This window comes from Bombus vosnesenskii, unplaced genomic scaffold (genome assembly GCF_011952255.1).
Source record: "Bombus vosnesenskii isolate JDL3184/JDL3185 unplaced genomic scaffold, Bvos_JDL3184-5_v1.1 scf7180000014105, whole genome shotgun sequence".
NCBI lineage: Eukaryota > Metazoa > Arthropoda > Insecta > Hymenoptera > Apidae > Bombus > Bombus vosnesenskii.
In genome coordinates, this window is record NW_022883371.1 from 4,611,720 (window position 1) to 4,631,688 (window position 19,969).

At 34.2% G+C, this 19,969-nt stretch overlaps 1 protein-coding gene across 5 annotated transcripts in view; it reads right to left on the minus strand.

The window, feature by feature from the left end:
• LOC117239588 (Down syndrome cell adhesion molecule-like protein Dscam2) overlaps positions 1–19,969 on the minus strand; it is a 159,509-nt gene that overhangs the window by 43,870 nt on the left and 95,670 nt on the right. For all 5 annotated transcript variants that reach the window (XM_033505297.1, XM_033505295.1, XM_033505294.1 and 2 more), the window contains exons 3-4: positions 18,673–18,859; positions 9,050–9,192 (exon numbers count right to left, since the gene is read on the minus strand). In XM_033505297.1, the coding sequence (XP_033361188.1) occupies positions 9,050–9,192; positions 18,673–18,859 (330 nt within the window). The remainder of the gene's footprint in view (positions 1–9,049; positions 9,193–18,672; positions 18,860–19,969) is intronic.

A 19,969-nucleotide genomic window follows, 5' to 3' on the forward strand; every position in this document is an offset into this window, starting at 1 on the left:
TAAACTTTTGGATACCAAGTTGAACATGAGATTCTATTGTTGACGACAAACGAAAGACAAATTTCTCTACAACTTCAAAGACAGTTTTAGAAAGATTAAACACTAAATCAGTGCAAGCCTTGTTAGAAAATTAGCCAATTAATGCACCGATACTTTATCAGCCACTCTTTAAAAACGAAATTTATAACAAACAGTAATATTAAACAGTCTCAGAATTGTCCAAATTAATCTCCAAATCTGATCCGCCAATTTATATCCCGTGATCCAGTGAAAAATAGTAATAACCGTGAATCATTTGTTGTTCACTGATTTCACGTAACTGGAAGTTGGATAATAATTAACCTTTTTAATTGACGATTGACGCGACGTTAAAAATCTCTTAAAAAAAGAAGAAAAACAGAGGAAAGGAGAAACCAAAAATTCCAAACAAACGACGAATCAAAATAAAAACCATTTCTCGATTCATCTCAGGATCAATTAATGATCCATTCGTTCTTGGTGCACGATGCTTCGCAGTCGCTGTCGGAGGTCATCATCGGAAGTGGCGCGGCACGAGCGCTTCCTGGGATGCCCTTACGAGAAACTCGCGCCAAGTTGGCCGGAGAGAAAAAGAAAAGCACGTAGAAGGAAACAGAGAGAGAAAGAGAAGAGAAACGGCTCCCCTTTTTTCTCCAGACAATGCAGCTCTTCTCGGGAACAAGTCCTTTGGCGGACGACGAGGGTCGAGCCGATGTCATTTCAGATAAATTCCTCATCGCTTTTCAGCCGGGTCCAGGCCTCACCTCTGTATCTCGGCCCTTTCATTCCAGCGATACCGTGCATCGAGAAGAGAGCAAGGAACACGTGGAAATCAGCTTGCATCCCTCCTCTTTAATCGTGTGTTCCTTCTTGCGGTTAGTTTGATTTTTCCAGGTGCGATGAGTGTTCTTCTCGTTTCTCTCAATTTCATGCAACGGTATTTCTTTTCTAGCTTTGTGATTGACGTTTATGATTAATGATACGATTGATGTTTGGTGGTTTGAAGAGGTTGTTTTGGAAACTTGAAAATGTTGCACTTGTTCGTTGCGAGAACAAGCAATTGAGAAATTCTTTACTTGCACCTATTGCAGCGATTATGTCAAATTATTTATTTTCATGTACTTTTCACGATGGATAATACGGTTGATGTTTGTTGGGCTTATAAAGGATTGTTTTAGAAAATAAGGATTTTTGTTTGGGAATCTTGTTATTTATCGCGGGAGCAAGGATTCGAGAAGTCGAATTCTAATTATTTCCATTATAGTCGAATATTTTATTTTATTTAAGTTTGCTAGAGAGATCATATAAAATTACTTTTCGTTTGTACAAAATTGTAATTTAATAGTATAAAAAAATGATATAACAAGCTTTATCTCATAATAAAATGCAACAATAAGCTGTTCAAAGATATTAAAATTGTATTAATAGGAGGAAGAAGGAAGAATTTAAGAATTAGTTGTCGAAATCTTTTTCATATCAGAACTCAAGAAGAAAACAAGAACAAAATGAATTTCTTCTTTAAATTAGCTGAAAATTAATTCTTATCGAAATACAGAATCTGTATATCCTACAATTCAAAAGAAAACAATTTCCTTGAACTAAAAACTCGCTTTAAAAATCTATCTTTTTTAAACTAGCTTCTAAACAAATTCTTAATTAATTAAACTACGCTTAGAAATAATCCCCTGCCTTTATATCTTAACAATTTCACCAAAAACGATCAATTTTCCTTTCACTCGCTACAGAAGCGACAAAATTAATAATATCCGCACACGAGAACTTGCAACTCCTCCCCTAAACTTTGTCTCACATTGTCCGCTATCCTTCCATCTGATGAGGCAGCGATAATTAACGCGCGCAGCAGTTTCTCTTATCCGGAACCGCGGCACGAAACGCAAACTGCTCGAATTGCAAGCGAATAGCTCGGCGAATATATCCCAGTGTCCCCTTCACGACCAATTAACCGTTTCATTCGCGGTATCCGCGTCGGATCTGGCCTGTAGAAGACGCTGCAACATCCTCAAGTACGTCTGTCTCTATCTTGAAGCGCGACACAGACGTACGAACCGGAAACGGGACGGAAATGGTACATGTTGAGGTTGAAAAGGCGCAGAGTTGAAAAGCTTGAGCTTGAAAAACGGAAGGAGAAAGACACGAGAAATACAGAGGACCAGGCCTAACGTCCAAGCATCGCGAGGCAACCCTTCTGCCCACCCTTTTACCACCCTTCTTTCTACAGCGGAAACGTGGAAAGAAACAGAGAAAAGGGTAGGAAGATTGAATGAAGATGGCGAGTCCTCTCTGATATTATCGAGACAAGAAACGAAAACGCTACTTTCACAAACTAAAGAGCTAGCGCGAGAGATAGAGATAGAGAGAGAGAGAGAGAGAGAGAAAGAAGGAGTAGAGTTTAACCAGAGGGAGGGAATCGAAATGGGGATGAAACGCGGAAGAGCAGAGGTGGGGATGAAATCTTGCTGAATGCCGGGTCACTCGTTTAAATAATTAAACGCGTAATTACCGCCGGCTGGAACACATTTTAATGAACGGTGCCTTTTCCAGGAAGCTCTGCCCCGTCTCTGTCGACCTAAGCTAAACGTTCCTCTCCTGTGTTTTTCTGCCGGGCTGCAAGAAGTCGGAGAAACTGTGCGTGGGTCTAGGGGACTCTCTTACGTAAAAGGAAGTTGCCAGACTTTTTTGGCAGGTTTCCCTAAGTCATAAGTTCTGCGTAAGTCTACGCGAAGGTTAGGTTTCGACGAGAAGCCTGGTGAAAGGGTGATGCCGAGCGAAACAGAGTGGTTGATAACGAGCCACTTCTTTTCGAAATCCTCTTTGGCAATCTGCTTTTAAAGGGTGGATTTATTACGAAACGCTGAAGGCCCGAACGGTCCAAGACGTTCGAGAGATTATCGAAGATTTCGATTCGACGGCAGCTTGTTAACGACGAAGTTCGTAGAAAGTCCGATGTAACGAGGTTTAATTAACGCCGCGTCTCATAGATCTGGCTTCTATGATCGTTTACGTTCAACGTCTTTTCCGTTGCCCCCTTGTCGCGTCTTCTCTTCCGTCTTTTTCCCTTCGTTCTCCTTTTTTCTCTTGCCAGGCGGTAATTACGTTTAAGAAGAGAGGAAAGTCGCGTCGTTTATTAGTCGGCAGACTTGTTACCACCGGAAAACGTTGAGTTTTCACGGTGGGACGGGGGAACAGCGTGGGAGGACTTTGAGAGTAAATTTGGCGGAAATTCTTGGCGAATTCATGATAATTCGATTGTTATTGTTGCATCTTTCATGGGATTAAGCAGCACTCAATAGCGTTTAATTGGAAGTCCTACTTTGAGATGAGTTGAAGGAGTCTGTACTTTGTGCTAATTTGGAGAATAGTAGATATCTTTAAGAACTAATTTTTTTTCTTTTTTGAACGGAAAATGTTATTTATGTTCATTTTTTAAATGCTTTAATTTTACGTTGGTATAGTTGATCAACGTAAACGAACATTGGCGAACTTGTATATTTTTATATACTTTTTAAAAGTATTTTTATCGACAGATAGGCATATTTTTAAAAATGATGTTCCTCGTTAAAAGATTTAAATACTGATATTTGGGATGCCGTTTATATTTGTTTGATTTTATGTTTAAACTTAAAATATAATTTCTTAAATCCTACCTTCAATAGACGATCAAATGTCGCATTGACCAATTCCATAAAGTGAAAAGTACAGAAGAATAATGACACTACGAACACAGTTTCTTATATTTACCTTGCAATTTATCATCATTTGTATCATCTTCTTGCATCATATTTATATCTATTCTCATCTTATATCATCGTCTAAATGAATTCATGTAACTATACATAAATTTATATTTCTTTCTTTCTTCGTTGAGAGTTGAATATTAACTGTGTAGGTATTTATGGAACGAAATAAAGAAATTAATAAACAGTGGAATTGATAAATCTGTCTTTGCCTTTACGAAAAATTCTAATCTAAACAGCTAAATCCTCGAAACGAGACGAAACTCATGGGATATTAGTCGAAGACGCGATCAAAGTAAACTCTTCTATTCTCGTTCTTCGATCTAATAAATAGCATTAATGGAGAACAGCCGGAACACGTGCAAGTCGGACGATTCATGTTCGAGAACTCTTCGCGAAGTGACCGACTTACGAACGAAGGATGAAGCTAAGAAAGGGGAAATCGTACGGTGAGGATCGTAGGATTTGACTTTCGAATTCTCCTCCAGTTTATTCCCTTTTTTTTCCTCCACCAACTGGTCAAATTGGCTGGCCCGTATACGCTCGCGTTTCCTGTCGGAGAACTTTCTCGCAGTTCCCCAGACGGGGATGTCTCGACGTAAAGTAGAAAGAAGAATTTTCTGTTGCCGCTGACGGCCGCGACTTACGAACTTCCCCAGACGAAAAACCGACCAATCGATACACGCTCCTCCACCTTCGTCTTGAGAAGTTGGCCGAATTTACTGTCATTACGTCTCTCCTTCGAAAATTTGTCTATTTAGTAATTGACAAGTATTAAACCTTTGTTACGAAAAAAGAACACAGTAGTTATAATTGTACGTATGTTGCATATACATATGTATACGTAGAAAAGAAAAATTAACTAGACTGCAAATTTTTATATTTATGTATTTATAGGAAATTTGAAGGTATCAAAATGCATTCAATGCATATAACGTGCAAAAGTGTATGTGTACAATATATAACATATATAACAGATATAGTATATAAAGTATATAAAATATTCAAAATAAAATATTCATTATAATATTTAGTACACGAAACTCCTATTTAGATTCATAAAAATATAAAACTGTATAAAAATCCGCAGTCTAATGATAATTGATTAACAATTAAATAACTGCAGAGTTGATTGTCTGAATTTATAGGAAGAATCAGAGAAGAATTTGAAACGGTTAGAAATGTAATTTACGTAATTGCATAATTGCATATCTAATGATGAGGTCGCAAAATTTAAGATCACTTATTAGAAAATCAACACGAAGACTGGATTAATAAGTTGTAGTAGCGGAGGACTGTCAACGAGGTTGATATCTTTAAATAAAAAAAAGGAACGTCAACGACCTTTCTCCAATATACTTGTTTCTGCAAATTATTTTCTTCAAAATACTTTTATAATTATATTTGTTGGTTTTAAGTTAAGGCGATCATTGATCGTAAGTATTCGTAAGTATTAGGAAAAGGGCAATCTAGTTCGAGTTAGCTTTCATTCTAAGTAAGATTTTAATTTGGGAGCTTCTTGCTCTTCCTTCTTTAAGTTAGGGTATTATCCTTTTTTTATTTTTTTTTTATCAAACAGTAAATTCGAGGGAGAATCCTATTCGTAAATATTAGGCTGTCGCATAAGAAAAAACTTTCACAAGGCAAGTATTCGTAAAATTACGTATTTCAAATTATGCTTATATATCATAATTTCAAAGAATGTCTGGAAAATGAAAATAAAGTAACCTAACTTAGAAAAAGCAAAAATCACACACATCTACTCTATTATATTGCCTACTTAAACCTTAAAGTTCCAAACGAAAAAACCTTCATCAACGTTAATTTTCTTTTCTCCTAATCAAACAGAAATGCACCTAAAAATGGGCTAAACGTAGAGAAAGAACTCGTCTACGCGAAAGTAAAACAGTGTGTCGGCGAGATCGCATTAAAAAAGCAACGGAACGAATCGAAGGCAAGTTAAATGGAAGGATTCGAAATTTTCTTCTAATTTCGGTTGCACAGTGTACACGTGCTATCCACGGTAGGCGAAAGCACGTAGCTTGCTATACGCGTTGGTCGGCATAAAATCAGCCATTTAAATGGTGGCTCACGTAAAGCTCATGGTACCGGACCAACCTTTGTCCCATGTTCTCTCAAACGACGTTCCCCAGACGTTTCTTCTGTTTTCTTCTTCTTTCGCTTCTTTTTTCCTATTTCCATCTTTCCTCTGGCCTCTTTCCTTCTCTGTCTGGTCGTTTGTTCAAATCGAACTTGCTTCGATACAATTTAACGGCTTTCATTGGCGTTTTCCCTCCGGTATTTACTCGGCGATGTCTCGGTGAAAACGCGGGCCGCGTTTCCGGCATAATGGGATCTTCAGCAACTTTCTGCCGTTTCCGGCGACCAGTCACGTTCCAAAGGCGACGTTCTCTACTGTAATTGACGTTTATTGTGCTCACGCAACGCTCCGTGGAAACGTATCGATGGGTACAAGACCACCTTTTAGTGCTCCTTTCGCGATTTATGTTTTAGGCTCTGTAGCTTGCAGAATGAAAGATAACACGAGCTACTTTTGTGCAGTTCCCTTCTAAATAATTTCTCTTAACAATTTCTAAATAATGAATATACGATTATAATTTTTGACGTGTATTCGTCGTTTGCACCGTACAGTTCGGGGAATGCAAGACGACACGCGATACTTTTGTGCAGTTTCCTTTTCAAAAATTATTAGGCTCTGTTCTGGACAGGGAATTATTATTTTTAGTGTTCCTCTTTTAAGTTTCAGCATTTGTTATTCGAAGAATGGAAGACGAGATGGGGTATTTTTGTGCAGTTTCCTTTTCAAAAATTATTAGGCTCTGTTCTGGACAGGGAATTATTATTTTTAGTGTTTCTCTTTTAAGTTTCAGCATTTGTTATTCGAAGAATGGAAGACGAGATGGGGTATTTTTGTGCAGTTTCTTTTTCAAAAATTATTAGGCTCTGTTCTGGACAGGGAATTATTATTTTTAGTGTTTCTCTTTTAAGTTTCAGCATTTGTTATTCGAAGAATGGAAGACGAGATGGGGTATTTTTGTGCAGTTTCTTTTTCAAAAATTATTAGGCTCTGTTCTGGACAGGGAATTATTATTTTTAGTGTTTCTCTTTTAAGTTTCAGCATTTGTTATTCGAAGAATGGAAGACGAGATGGAGTATTTTTGTGCAGTTTCCTTTTCAAACATTATTAGGCTCTGTTCTGGACAGGGAATTATTACTTTTAGTGTTTCTCTTTTAAGTTTCAGCATTTGTTATTCGAAGAATGGAAGACGAGATGGGGTATTTTTGTACAGTTTTCTTGTCAAAAATTCACTAGTCTCTATCCTGTATAGTGAATATTCGATTATTATTTTCAGTGTTCTTTTTTCATCGTTTGTCCTTCAGTTTTGTAGATTGAACAATATAAGAAGAACGAAGGGTCTTTATGCAATTTTGTTTGCAGATTATTACTTCTTATTATTTATAGTACAAGATTACTGTTCACTATTCTTCGTTGTAGATATTTTCAGTAGCATTCGACTATTATTTTTAGTGATAGTTTCATCGTTTGCTTTATAATTTAGCTGCTTGCAGAACAGAATAATTATATATAGCAAGAATAATTTATTGTTACACAATTTTGTCGTCCTATTCTGAATCCTACACTGGACTGTTTAATTGTTTCTAATATTTCTTTTATATAACGGTTACTCCTTAATTTAGTATTAGGTGGTCCGAGAAGTTTCTTTCGTTTTATAAGGAAGCAATAGACGCACAATGTTTTTTGTTTTATATTAGTTTATTGAATTATGCACGAACGTAATAACAGAAATATAACAAAATGGATCATATCTAATTCAATAAAATAATATAAAACAGAAATTGTCGTTCATCTATTATCATCTTATGAAACGAAAGAAACTTTTGGGACAACCTAATAGCTTGAAGAATATATAAAAAACAGAATATTTCCATACAATATCCTTATATTATATAGTATATTTTTATTACTTCATATTTCCAAGAAACATATGGAAGATATAACATATAAGACTCGAATAAATCACCATCTACACAGAGAGAGAGCGAAGAAGTTTTTAATAATAAATTTCAGGTTAAAGTCGCAATTATTATTTTCTCAATATATCGTGTATATGTGTACCGTTTCTATACAGCAGCCTGCGTGAACGTTCCCCTTCCGATGCTGTGACATCGGTGGAAAAAAACATAGTAATTAATGAGCACCGCGCTGGAACACGATAATGAGACTTCTGTCCATAAATGCAGAAATACGGATAGAGATTTTCCCTCGCGATATTTTCCGCTATTTTTATGTTATTAACGCGTTGCCCTTTACTCGGCCACCCCGCGGAACTGAATAAAAGGCGACGCAACCAGAATCTTTTAATTATTCGTTAAGCCCCTTATTTGTTGCCATTTCAACCGACTAAAAAATATACCATAGCTTCGATTCAGCTTCATCAGTATTAATTGGAATGAAATTATAGACGAATGCATGCAATTTAGTATATTTATATTTCTTTTATATTTATTTAAATTTCATTTGAGCGTTAGATTTTGTTATTGGCTACAATTTTTAGTTGTATATGGAATTGTTTCTTCCTTTATATTATACACATTGTCTATATGTCTTAACATTTTTATTGTATTACTAAAAATTTTATTTCGTCTTTATACTCGTCGTTTGTTCCAGTATTAAGTCATTGCACTGGTTTTATGAGACAATTTGACGACCATAAGCGAAAAACACGATGAGTCACATCTTATGGAAGAGTAATCTCGAAATGTAATTTGCATTTGATTTTTAGATTAAATATGTGCCTTTGTTCTCCTCTTGTACGTTCAAAAAAGATCAAATTAGCATTAAAGATTTATACATGTATAAATTGTTAATATTTATTTATCTCTACAGACATACATCCGTACATTTACATATTTATGAATATAATATCATTCATATTGGTCCGTTCTTTCTTATAAACCGTTAATATATAATTATGTTAACAAGCATTGTTCGTTTCTTAAAAAATACATTGTGAATTTATCACCTATTTTCAAAAAATATGTATCGACTATTTCATGTTAATAAAATACTTCATTTTAGCTATCGTGCGACGTAAAACTGAGAAAATCAATAAAAACGCACTCATCATATTTCTCCTGTCTGTGGTCTTCATTTATAAACTGAATGTCACATTACGAGTTAGAAATTCGATCAGCCGACTTTTTAAATTTTACCAAAAGTATAACAAACTCACCAGCACGAAGAGTAACTTCCCTGGAAAGCACGGTTCCAACGGAACTGGTTGCACGACACCTGTACCTAGCGTTGTGCACTTCCGCCCGAAAGTCCTGCGCCAGAAATGGCGGAAAGTAGAGGGTGCCGTTCCCGAGCAGCTGTCTGAAACAATGGAAAAAGAATGAAAGAGGAAGAAAAAAAAAAGGAGAGAGAAACGAAGAAGCTAGAATTCTAACGTCTTCGCCCAGGTTCCATTACTGGCGTTACCATTTCGCGATATAAATTCGCCCATTTTTAGCTTCCTTTTACCATTCTGCCTTTTTACCACCGACACTCTCACGAGCAAATGCCTTTTATTAATTCGCCCAGGAAAGCTTTTAAAATTGCAGAAGAAAATACGTGGTTCGAGAGTAATTGAAATATGCGAATAAACGAGAGAAATTCTAATGTTGCATTGAATAGAGTGTGTTTCAGATTAAATTATAAGGAATTAAATGGTACTATTTAGAGTGTTGCGTTGATTCTTTACAATTCATGTACACAATGTTTTTTTATTTAATTATTCAGTCATTTGGTTTGCGAGATTCAGAGAAATTATTTAAAAGTTTCATTTTTTAATACCGTTTAAAACATTTTTTTGCATCCTTTATACAAGTTTCTTGCATTCTAAGAATTTTTATACAGCGCAATGAAATTAAATTATGGGAATATATTAAATTCTAGGAAATCTGATGGTATTATTTAGAGTTTTATGTTGATTGTTTCCGGTTTTAAGAATTTGCCACATTTTTAGAATATTCAGTTCTTCGAGTTTCAATCCCAAATTTTATTTCACTCGATTATATTATCAAAAATAGTTATCTTTTACTTGATATGTTTACTCTTCTGTACGTAAACCAATAAAATTCTTACGTAATCAATTACGCTAGGTAAATGGTTACAATCCAAATACAATATACAAATGATAAGATTAAGTTTCAGTTTCAATAACAATAAAGTATCAGTTCGAAATCTAGTATTACCAAAATCTATGAATAAACGCTGTCTAATTGAATTTTTATTCCCCTCTAACCCTATGTTTCCTTCTAATCTGTTCCATTTATAGTCATTTTGTCAAGACTCGTTAAGACTGTGTACAAATCGCGCTCGCGTCGATCGACATTTTAATTTCTTCTTCTATCAGTAAAGAAAAAGTCGTTCTGCAGACGCATCGTGAAAAGCGCGCACGTCCATATAAGCGAATGTCCTTCCCGTAAGCGATAAATTGTCGCTAATGTATGTGCATAACATAAAAGCCGAGTATCTTTCGAGCTGCAATAGAAAACGTTCCGTAGGTCGATCAACGAATCGAGTTAACCGCAAACGAGATGAAACATTCAGGATTCGCGTCATAATAGCATAGCTAAAAATGGCCAAAAAGGTCTAACTGTGTCGCGATATCGATTCTTCGAGAGGTCAAACTAGCAGCTAGTTTCTGTTCGTCTCGTTACACGTGGGATCATCACGAAGCTTTTCAGTTCTTTGAAGGAATTTAGGATTTCAAAATTGAAATTAATTTGGATTGACTGGGATATTTCGTTAGATATTCGCATATTACTCTTTAATTACTATTATTACGAAGATCTATCTTCGGTAAAATATTTGATAATCTTCGAAAATATTATTGCAAACTAGAATTATAACAAATATATCTTTCGTCTTCAGTATAAATATATCGCCACGATGAAATCTTTCGATTTTGAAGAGTTGAAAAATTGGAAATTTCTCTATGCAATGAAATTCTTCTCTTTGTGTGAAATGAAATTTTCCTTTGTACAGCAAAAAGCTTCATTCTCTATGATATACGTATAAGATCTTCTTAATAAAACAAATAATTTTTAAATACCGATATATCGTAAAAATTGTAACATAATGCAGTATGATGCATGACATTATTCCAAAATCTAGTTATAGCGAGGATCTTCATTTTTTACGCTACAAATATAATGCTTTCAAAATAGATCCTTTCAACATTCAATTCTTAAAGATTGGAATATTGTAAAAATTGTAATATATTACGATGCAAAATATTATTCCAAAGCATCAACATAACAAATACCTTCATTTACTGCGCTACAAACAAGATACTTCTAAAATAGGTTTTTCTCAACACGTTAAAGTTAATATTGTTTCTCGTCAGATGTCCGAGTTGTCTTATGCTACCTGCGTTATTAGAAACCGTTCTGTATTCACTGCGTAATTACACGCGTTCGTGTACGCCCGTACAATGCGGTTACGTTCCAGGTTATGATAGCCGGCTGACAAAGCTTTCGGCTATACTACTTGTTTAACTACACACCGAACCATACTACTTAATCGCTTACGTAACCTACTTGTACTGATTACTTACACAATCGGGTAACAGTTGTTTGATAAAACACGTTACTGTTGCCGTTGTCTGATTAGATATTGTGTCGGACAATATTTACACCTATTCTACTTGTCTAGTTTAATGCAACCGTATGCTATTGAACTCGATCGTTTGTTTTAATCTCCTGACCAGTTTCGCTTTAAATTTGTTTAACAAATTCTATTGATCGGCTATTATCTACTCTGATCGATTTTCTACTCAGAGAAGATTAGTGTTCTACCTGTATTATGTTTACTGCATATTGGAGGATAGTAGAATGACTCTATTTACTGACCTATTCTACTGCAGCATTCTGTAGAGCTCTATTTTACTTGTTCGACCATGTACATTCCAATTCTACTTATCTTACCGATAATGTCCTCTACCGATAACTCTATTTTATTATTCCATTATGCACCGTTTTGCGATAGTTTGATCTTGATAGTTCTTTATTGTTTATGGAAATAATAACATGTTTGTAAGATATAAAAGAGAATAACAGTTTGATATATTTTTAGATATGAATTTTTGGAATTCAATGCCAGTGTATTACGATGGTAATATACGAGTTAAATGTTTTGCGAGGTAAAAGTTACGTAATTTTATAGCTAAATATGTATATATTGTGTAATTAATCCTAATTAAATGAGTTATTAGCGGAGGTCGTATTAATATACAAGATGCTATGGCAGGATTAACATTATCTCTCTATGATGCTATATATGCTCTGTTGATTTACTTAACTATACAAATATCTACCTGCTCGTAAACAGGTTGTGTCGAAGGCAAATAACGTCACACGTGAGACAAATTTATTCAAGTGGATCGGATCATTTATGGAACTACAAACGGGGATCAGAAATGAGAAAGTGTCATGTTTCAGTCACAATGTGGTGTACTAATATATAATTTAATAACCTAGTATATAGTACCTACGCTAATATCTAATAATTCTAGTAATAATCTACTAATTGCAATTATTATTCGAGAATCAAACTTTCTACAAATCAATGGGAAATGTCAAGTTTTAGCATTTCCCAGAAAACAAACATTTATTTCTCAATATAATATTAGATATAATTCAATAAATATTATATTGAAATAAAACATTTCATTATTTTTTTATTCTGCATTGTTTTCAATTTCTATCTATAATTTTAAATAATATATGCATAAAAGGTTAAGTTGTAAAAGATCAAAAATATGTTGCATATCTCAATGTCTTCCAACTGCTTTAGAACTTAGCAAATTTTAATTCAAATTAATACAGCAACATAGCCAGTGGTAAGCATCACATACACAGGGATATACGAAAAACTGTTAAACTCTAAAATTTGTTAAATTCATGACATGATATTTTCCTCTTTTCCCATCGACCCTTCAAATATATAAATAATAGTGGAAAGAAATGTTGAATCGGATGTGAAAATCGTTGCATACGTGCAATTTCAGAAAGTGTTGAAGAATATATTAAGCGGATGAACATTTGCTTATGTCCTCCACTTGTACGCAGCATATCGCACAGTACAACTAGCACACGCTTGTCATCCACACTTTTTCCGCGTGTCGAGTGTCATCAACAGATTTTCCAAGCTGCGCCTGCGAACGCGAATGTCCCATTTCGAGCTAACTGACTCTTGATCATACATCCTGCTGACTATTGTAAAATGTTGAAATATAATTATCTGATGATGTCGATCCTTTATTTGTCACGAGCCATTTCACGAATCACATTTGTTTCAGATAATTTCGTAGGATTTACGAAATTCCAAAATAATAACACACGAATGAAGATACGAAAGCCAGAAAATGCAACATTTTCGGTTCGCTAAAAGAATGACGCGATTAATAGACGTACGTTTTTTCAAGGAACCAGGCGCCAATAGAAAGTTATAATAGAAACGAATTTGTTGAGACGAAAAGTTATTAGAAATAGTAGAAAAAATGGAAATAGAAAATTACTAACAATTCAAGTATTTGGTATTGAAAAGATTTGCTTTATTTTATTATTCAACTAATATTCTTTGAGTATTGAGAGTATTTAATAAAAAATCACGCATTTGTTATTATTCCAGGAAAATAAAAAAAGATTTGTGAATTGTAATATTTTTAATAAATACTATAATTTTGTTGGATAACCATGACATTTATATTCTAGCAAATAGTAGTACACACTATCACAGTAAATTTTTGCAAATATCAATATTGACAGTTTAAATAATATGTTAGTCTTTTAATAAGCTACGTAGGAGGAAAGTTAAATTCTAAAACAGAGAAAGAAACATCTAATAATATCAAAATTTAGAGATAAATGAAGAAAAAAGGGGAACAAAACGAAAAAATATAGCAAAGAAAGGGGTTATTCGAGCGAAAACTCGAAATGGCAGAAACCTGTTTCCAGTTTCCAGGTAGCTCGTTGTTCGCGTTACTTTTGTATGAATGATTTTATAGGTGTTATTCCTTTATGCTGCACTGGCTTTAGTTCTTGATTTCGTGTTTCCACATCACTCGTGTTATTTGTTTCTCGTGTATTCATATTTATGTTTCTTTCCTTTTCTGTGGATACCCTTTACATACTTTTATTGTTTATTATGTAACATTTCCTTTGACATTTTCAGTTTCTACCTTTTATCGACGATCAACATTACGTTTCTTTTATACTGTACATTGTACAATCTCTTTGACTTTCACTTTAATTGTTTCTCGTCTATTCGTCATTAGGTTTCAATTATACCTTATTTTCAATCTTTCCTTCAATTTCCTTTTCCATTCGAAGAACTGGAATATTCAAGAAGAGGGTGCTTCTTTTATCAACACAACTGCGAAAAACAGCGTAGAATTTACTGCATCATTTTAAGTGCAATTTATATTTCAATGATGCGAGTATTCGTTTTTATTAAATACTTGTCTGTATGCTATATACATTGAGAAAAATGACTGGTTATTTTCATTAACGCTTCCCGCATAATTTCAAAATTGAATTTACGTCTGAATGATTCAAATACCATTTCCCGTAAGGTTCTCTACGTTTATCTATCTGTATTTATCTCATTTATCAAAATTTTCAAACTGCATGTTTGTTTAAACTTGAACCTTTTACCGTAAAAGACTTTTATATTTTCTTTTACTTACTTCATTCGTTTCCTTCAATTTTGTTTATACTTTTTCTAAATGTATTTTATTTACATTTAACGTACCACAATTTCAATATAAAATGTTTATCTAACGATTAGTTAATATAAAAGATACATATTTTATTTATTTCGTAATCTCTGACAAATATTTGCACCATTATCTCTTTGCCTCTCATTTTTATTCCCCAACCTTTCACTACCAGTTTGATTCCAATTTATCAATTCTTCGTCTCACTATTTTATTCATTCCACCCTCCCTTTTTCACCTTTCATCTTCATCATTTCCATCCCTGCATCCTCTTTCGCGCGCGCGTCGTTACATTTATTCCAGCAATTCCTCCTCCGGTTGCTTTATCTTCTGCAAACGAAAAACAGCCTCCAGCTGTTTCCTCTCGCGTCTTTAATCGATCGACGTGTATCGAAACACCAACACCGCCGGCAGTGAATTTTCGTCGGATGCAAAATGAACAGAAAGCTCGACGTCTGAATTACTGAAAACCGAGAATCGAACAGCAAAGAGGAATGTTTTGCGGATGAATGTCGAATCGCAAGTCGAAAGGGGTTGCTTTTGCTTTGAATTCTTCCAGCTTCTCTTGCGGCTTCCAACTGATACAAAGTTTCGACTGCTGAATGTTCGACTGGTTCAAGACTGTGCCTGTTTCTGTTTTGGCTCTGATTTGCTTCTGATCGATGCGTCTGGAGTATGAGAAGGGCGAAAGTAAAGCTTTCTGCCAGGCTTCAGGGGCAATTAGATCGCGTAGCCTTGACGAGGAACAAAAGATGGTTTTTACAAGCTGAGCAGTCTTCAATGGAATATTTGAGGTTGAAGAATCAGCGAATAAAGCGAAAGTGTTTTACGATACTCTAAATATTTGAAGCATTTTATATATTATGTCTTAAGTATGCTTTCGAATTGTGTTTTTTAAAAGAGGGGTTTATTGATTCTTCTGGAATTCGAAGATGTTTTTGTGCAGGACAGCGTATCGTACAATTAGGTCGAAGAACGAGAGCTTGCAAAGTTACATTGTATGAGACAGAAAGTTAAAGTTAAAGTATAATTTGAAAGTAAGGTGTGAGTGATAAAATTGCTATTACAGAGGAACAAATAAGAATAAGAAACATTAATGAAAAGAAGTAGCAAAATCCGGTATTAAAACTGCAGATTCTGAAATTAGAATTTGGATATAGATTTTTCAGCTGTCTGTTACATAGAAATCAGAATTTGAAATATTTGACTTATTTAAAAATTAAGATCCACGATATATGAAACTTGAGGTTACCGAAGAAAATAGAACTCGAAAACGAAGAAGTTAGATCTCCTAATTAAAGAAAGTTAGAAAAACAAAATGATCAAATTGCAATTAAATAAAGGATTAAGAAAAACGGACTTGAGTTACAGACCTGATTAGAATTCTAGAAACTTCTTGAAAGATAATCCGTTTCTTTTTTTTTCATTTATAAGATCACTCGTTGGTTAAAAGTTCATTAATGTGCGATAAGGGTGTTATCGAAACGAGGTCGAGCGGGAGGCTACGCTTTCCTGTGGGACGTCTGCTTGCGGACAAACTTACTGGACGACCATTGGATAAGGAACATTTCAATTACCGAGAGGAAATGGCTTGTCCAGGTGCCACGTTTACGATATTGCCGGACGTGTGGCATCAAATTTCCAATTATATTAACCTCACGCGATTTGCACGCGTTTTATCTTGGAATACATTCCGGAAAACTGTTCAAGTTCATGTGCCCACACAACAAAAGCATTTACAGTAGAATCTTCAGATTAATAGAACACCAAACGTTTAATAAACTTACCTTGAAATATGATATTAGTAATGTTTAATTAACGAATGGTTCTAGAACAGAGAACTATGAGTTTTGGAGGGTATCGCTGTATATCTAATTAGATAATTAGTGCATAACCGTAATGTAATTGAACAAGTATAATAGGATGACACATGATCAGACAAGTATAATAGAACAATGCTTGATTTGGTAAATGGAATACGTTGTATGTTCGTGCAAATAAGTATAACAGTACGATAATTAATTAAATAGATTGATTAATATCGCGTTTGATGTAGCGTACTGTGTAGAAAATAATAACAATTTTGAATTAAATTACACGGAACAAAGGAGTTCTTTCACTGTGAAATTTTATCACGCTCGAATTATCTTATTCTTTGTTTCGAAAATGAAATAATTATACGTAAATAATATTTGGAATTACACAGAAATAATACGTTAAATAATTGAGAACTGAAGATAATTTCATTTCAATTACATTTCAACCATTCTATTTTAATATCGCTTTAAAATATACGGAATATTTTCGGCAATTGAAAATAGTAAAACGATATTTTAGGACATTTTGATCATCTCAAGCCTTATTTTCAACATTGAATAATTCTCTAAAACTCTCGGATATTATTCTATATTTTAAAAATATACTTTAAATGTTCTGAAATAATAAAATGATATTTTAGATCATGACGTTGGCAGTAAAATTTAGGTTCTCACATTCTTGAAATTTTTCATGGTGAAACTATGTTCGTACAGTGCCTCAACTATTTTCGATAAACGATATTAAACAAGTCTGTAAAGTACAACAAACGAGAAAACCGCGAAAAACAAACGGAGAAGTTCCTTTTGATTACTTTCCCCCGTCTGATATCAGTAATTGAACTTCCTAATTATGTTTTGTGCCGTCGTTGCAGCTGTATTTTTTCACGGGACGCCGTAATTCCGCCGTGTTCGAAACTCCCGCAATTTACAGCAGCTCGCAACTTCTAAATCCCGGCACTCTAATCCGCTTAGACTCTCTCTATCGCGTCGAGCACTCTTACAAATCGTGAATTTTCAGCCAAAAATGCGGATCTTATAACAGGCCAGCGATAGTGGAAACGCTATTATCGGAAGCTATGCCGCGTCGATGAAAATCTATTCTCTTCATGCGCGTTTCTCAGCAAAATTTCTATACAAATCGGACATATAGAATATTATTGCGTTGTTGATTGTTCGTTAGTTTACTCGTATATTCAACTAAGTTGTATTTGTGCGTTTGTAATTGTTTAATTTTTGTATTTAATTATAAGTTTATCATCTAAAATGGTTATCATCTGCAATGAAGAAGGTACACTGTAGTGAAAATTCTCCAAAATTTTAATTTAATCGTCTGAAGATTAGTAGTAATATATTGTTATGTTAGTAATAATTAATTAGTTCCATATAGACAGATATTATTTATTACATTATTATTGACTTATTTATTATTTATTATTATTTATTGATTAATTGATTTTGATTTATTATTGATATTATTTAGTCAACAGGTGTCATTAGTTTACAAATTATTATCTTATCCACATCTTTACCACAGGAAACATTTATGTTTATACTGTACATGTTGTATAGAATGTTTCGAAACTTCATTAGCACTGTAATGATTATCTTACTGTCACGATTATATTGGTCGAATCTGAATCCAACTTGAAGTTGTATGTATTTGAAAATTACAAGATATTTATTGCTAAGATATATTTAGTAAGAAACTAGTATCTAGCACGAATAGCTATTTTACTATACATATATTAAACTATATATTAAACTATAATAAGCGTTAAATACAATGTCACAGAATATCGCAGTTCATTAACACAATTTAATGGATATCGTATACGAATATGGATAATTGACTGTTTAAATATTTTTGTAATCTTTGCCAATTATATTTAATACATTTAGTACTATTTTTAATACATTTTTATTTCAGTGAATTATCCTGTAATTTCTATATATATTGTCAGATTTGTTTCAAACTTTGCTAATGTAATCATGACGATAGAGTTTCATAGCAGTGCTAATGAAACTTCAAAATGTTCCATATAATACGTGTAATAAATTCACAAAAGGTGTTTGTAAGTGTTCTACGTACTTTCGCGAGCATATGTATTTAATTGCGAATTTTACGAAATAGATTTTACGAAACAGAGTTTTTCCATCGTAACGGGAAACTCTCAAAAATTGGTATAAACTTCCAAACCTACTGAAAACCTACGAACCTAATAAAAGGGTTGAAGTATAGTTATAAGTACTTTGTACTTATGTTAATTAGCTCACCTTAGTCCAGGAACTGCGGTGACCGATCTCTGATCCGGACTAGTTATCCAGGTGACGTGCGGCGTTGGGCTCCCATGAGCGGAACAGCTTAGCTGTGAGCCTGTGGTATTGGAAAAGACCAGAGTACTTGGTGGCTCGAGAACGAACACCGGACCTTGCTGACCAACCACAAGTTCCAGAATGCAAGCTGAAGAACAGAGTAAAGATAGACGGATACGTTAATGGAGTTCCCACATTTGCAAATAATAGAGATATTTCGTTTGCTTTTCGCGATCGACAAATTCGATTGTGCAACAGTTTCGCGTGCAAGTAAAAATACGTACAAACAACCCTCAGACTGTAAACGTTCTTACGGTAACCTCGAACCGTAAACGTGGGTCTTTTACGTCCGACGCATTTTTCAGTAGATAACAACTTGTTAAAAAAGTCCAGAAAAATCATATAATACCTTCAAACGTCCTAAATTAAAGCTATCGTAAAACTTTTGTTATGCAACTTTTTTTTAGTCAGACGGAGGGTGGAAGATTTTCTACTTCAAGGCTACTCCCTTGCGAGAAGTTCAACTCGGTCGAAATAATCCGAGCATGAAATACCCACCTTTACAGTTTAAGGGATGAGTGCAAGGAAGTAATTCGTAAATATAGTGGAACTACGTTTATGTGAATCTGCCGGAGATAAGATAGTTCATATAATCAGGTGGTTTATATAAAAAGAGTTCATCTGTTTCTCCATATCACCTATGATCTTTCGTTCAGTTAATAGGAATGTTCATGTTTATATAAGAGTATTCCACGAAACATTTGCTCTTACACAACGTGTGTCCCTACAGTTTACAGCCTTATCGTTAGATGTTCATATGAGTAGATGGACCCTTGGTAGTTCAGGTAATAGGAACAGGGCTAAAGCCTATTTAATCTGGCACTACTGAAATTTCGTTCATATACGTGGAGTTCATATAAATAAAGTTCCGCCGTATACATAAGACATATGTAGATACATATACAACTCATACATATACATAAGACACATTTTGTTTTTTGAGGGTGTCATGAGAAACAAGGGTGAAAGAAGAATTTGTATTTGTCTTAATATATCGTGTCCTAAATTAAATATAATCCCACTCTATTTACGAATATTTTAATATTTCTTTTATAAAAGTTATTAGATTTCAATGAGAAAAGTAAGGAATCTATCCCATTATTCCTTGAAGCAAAATTCAGCAATTTTTAAAGAAGAACCAGGGCACAACGTATATGAGAAAAATATTTAACAAATAAACATCCATATATGTAAATGT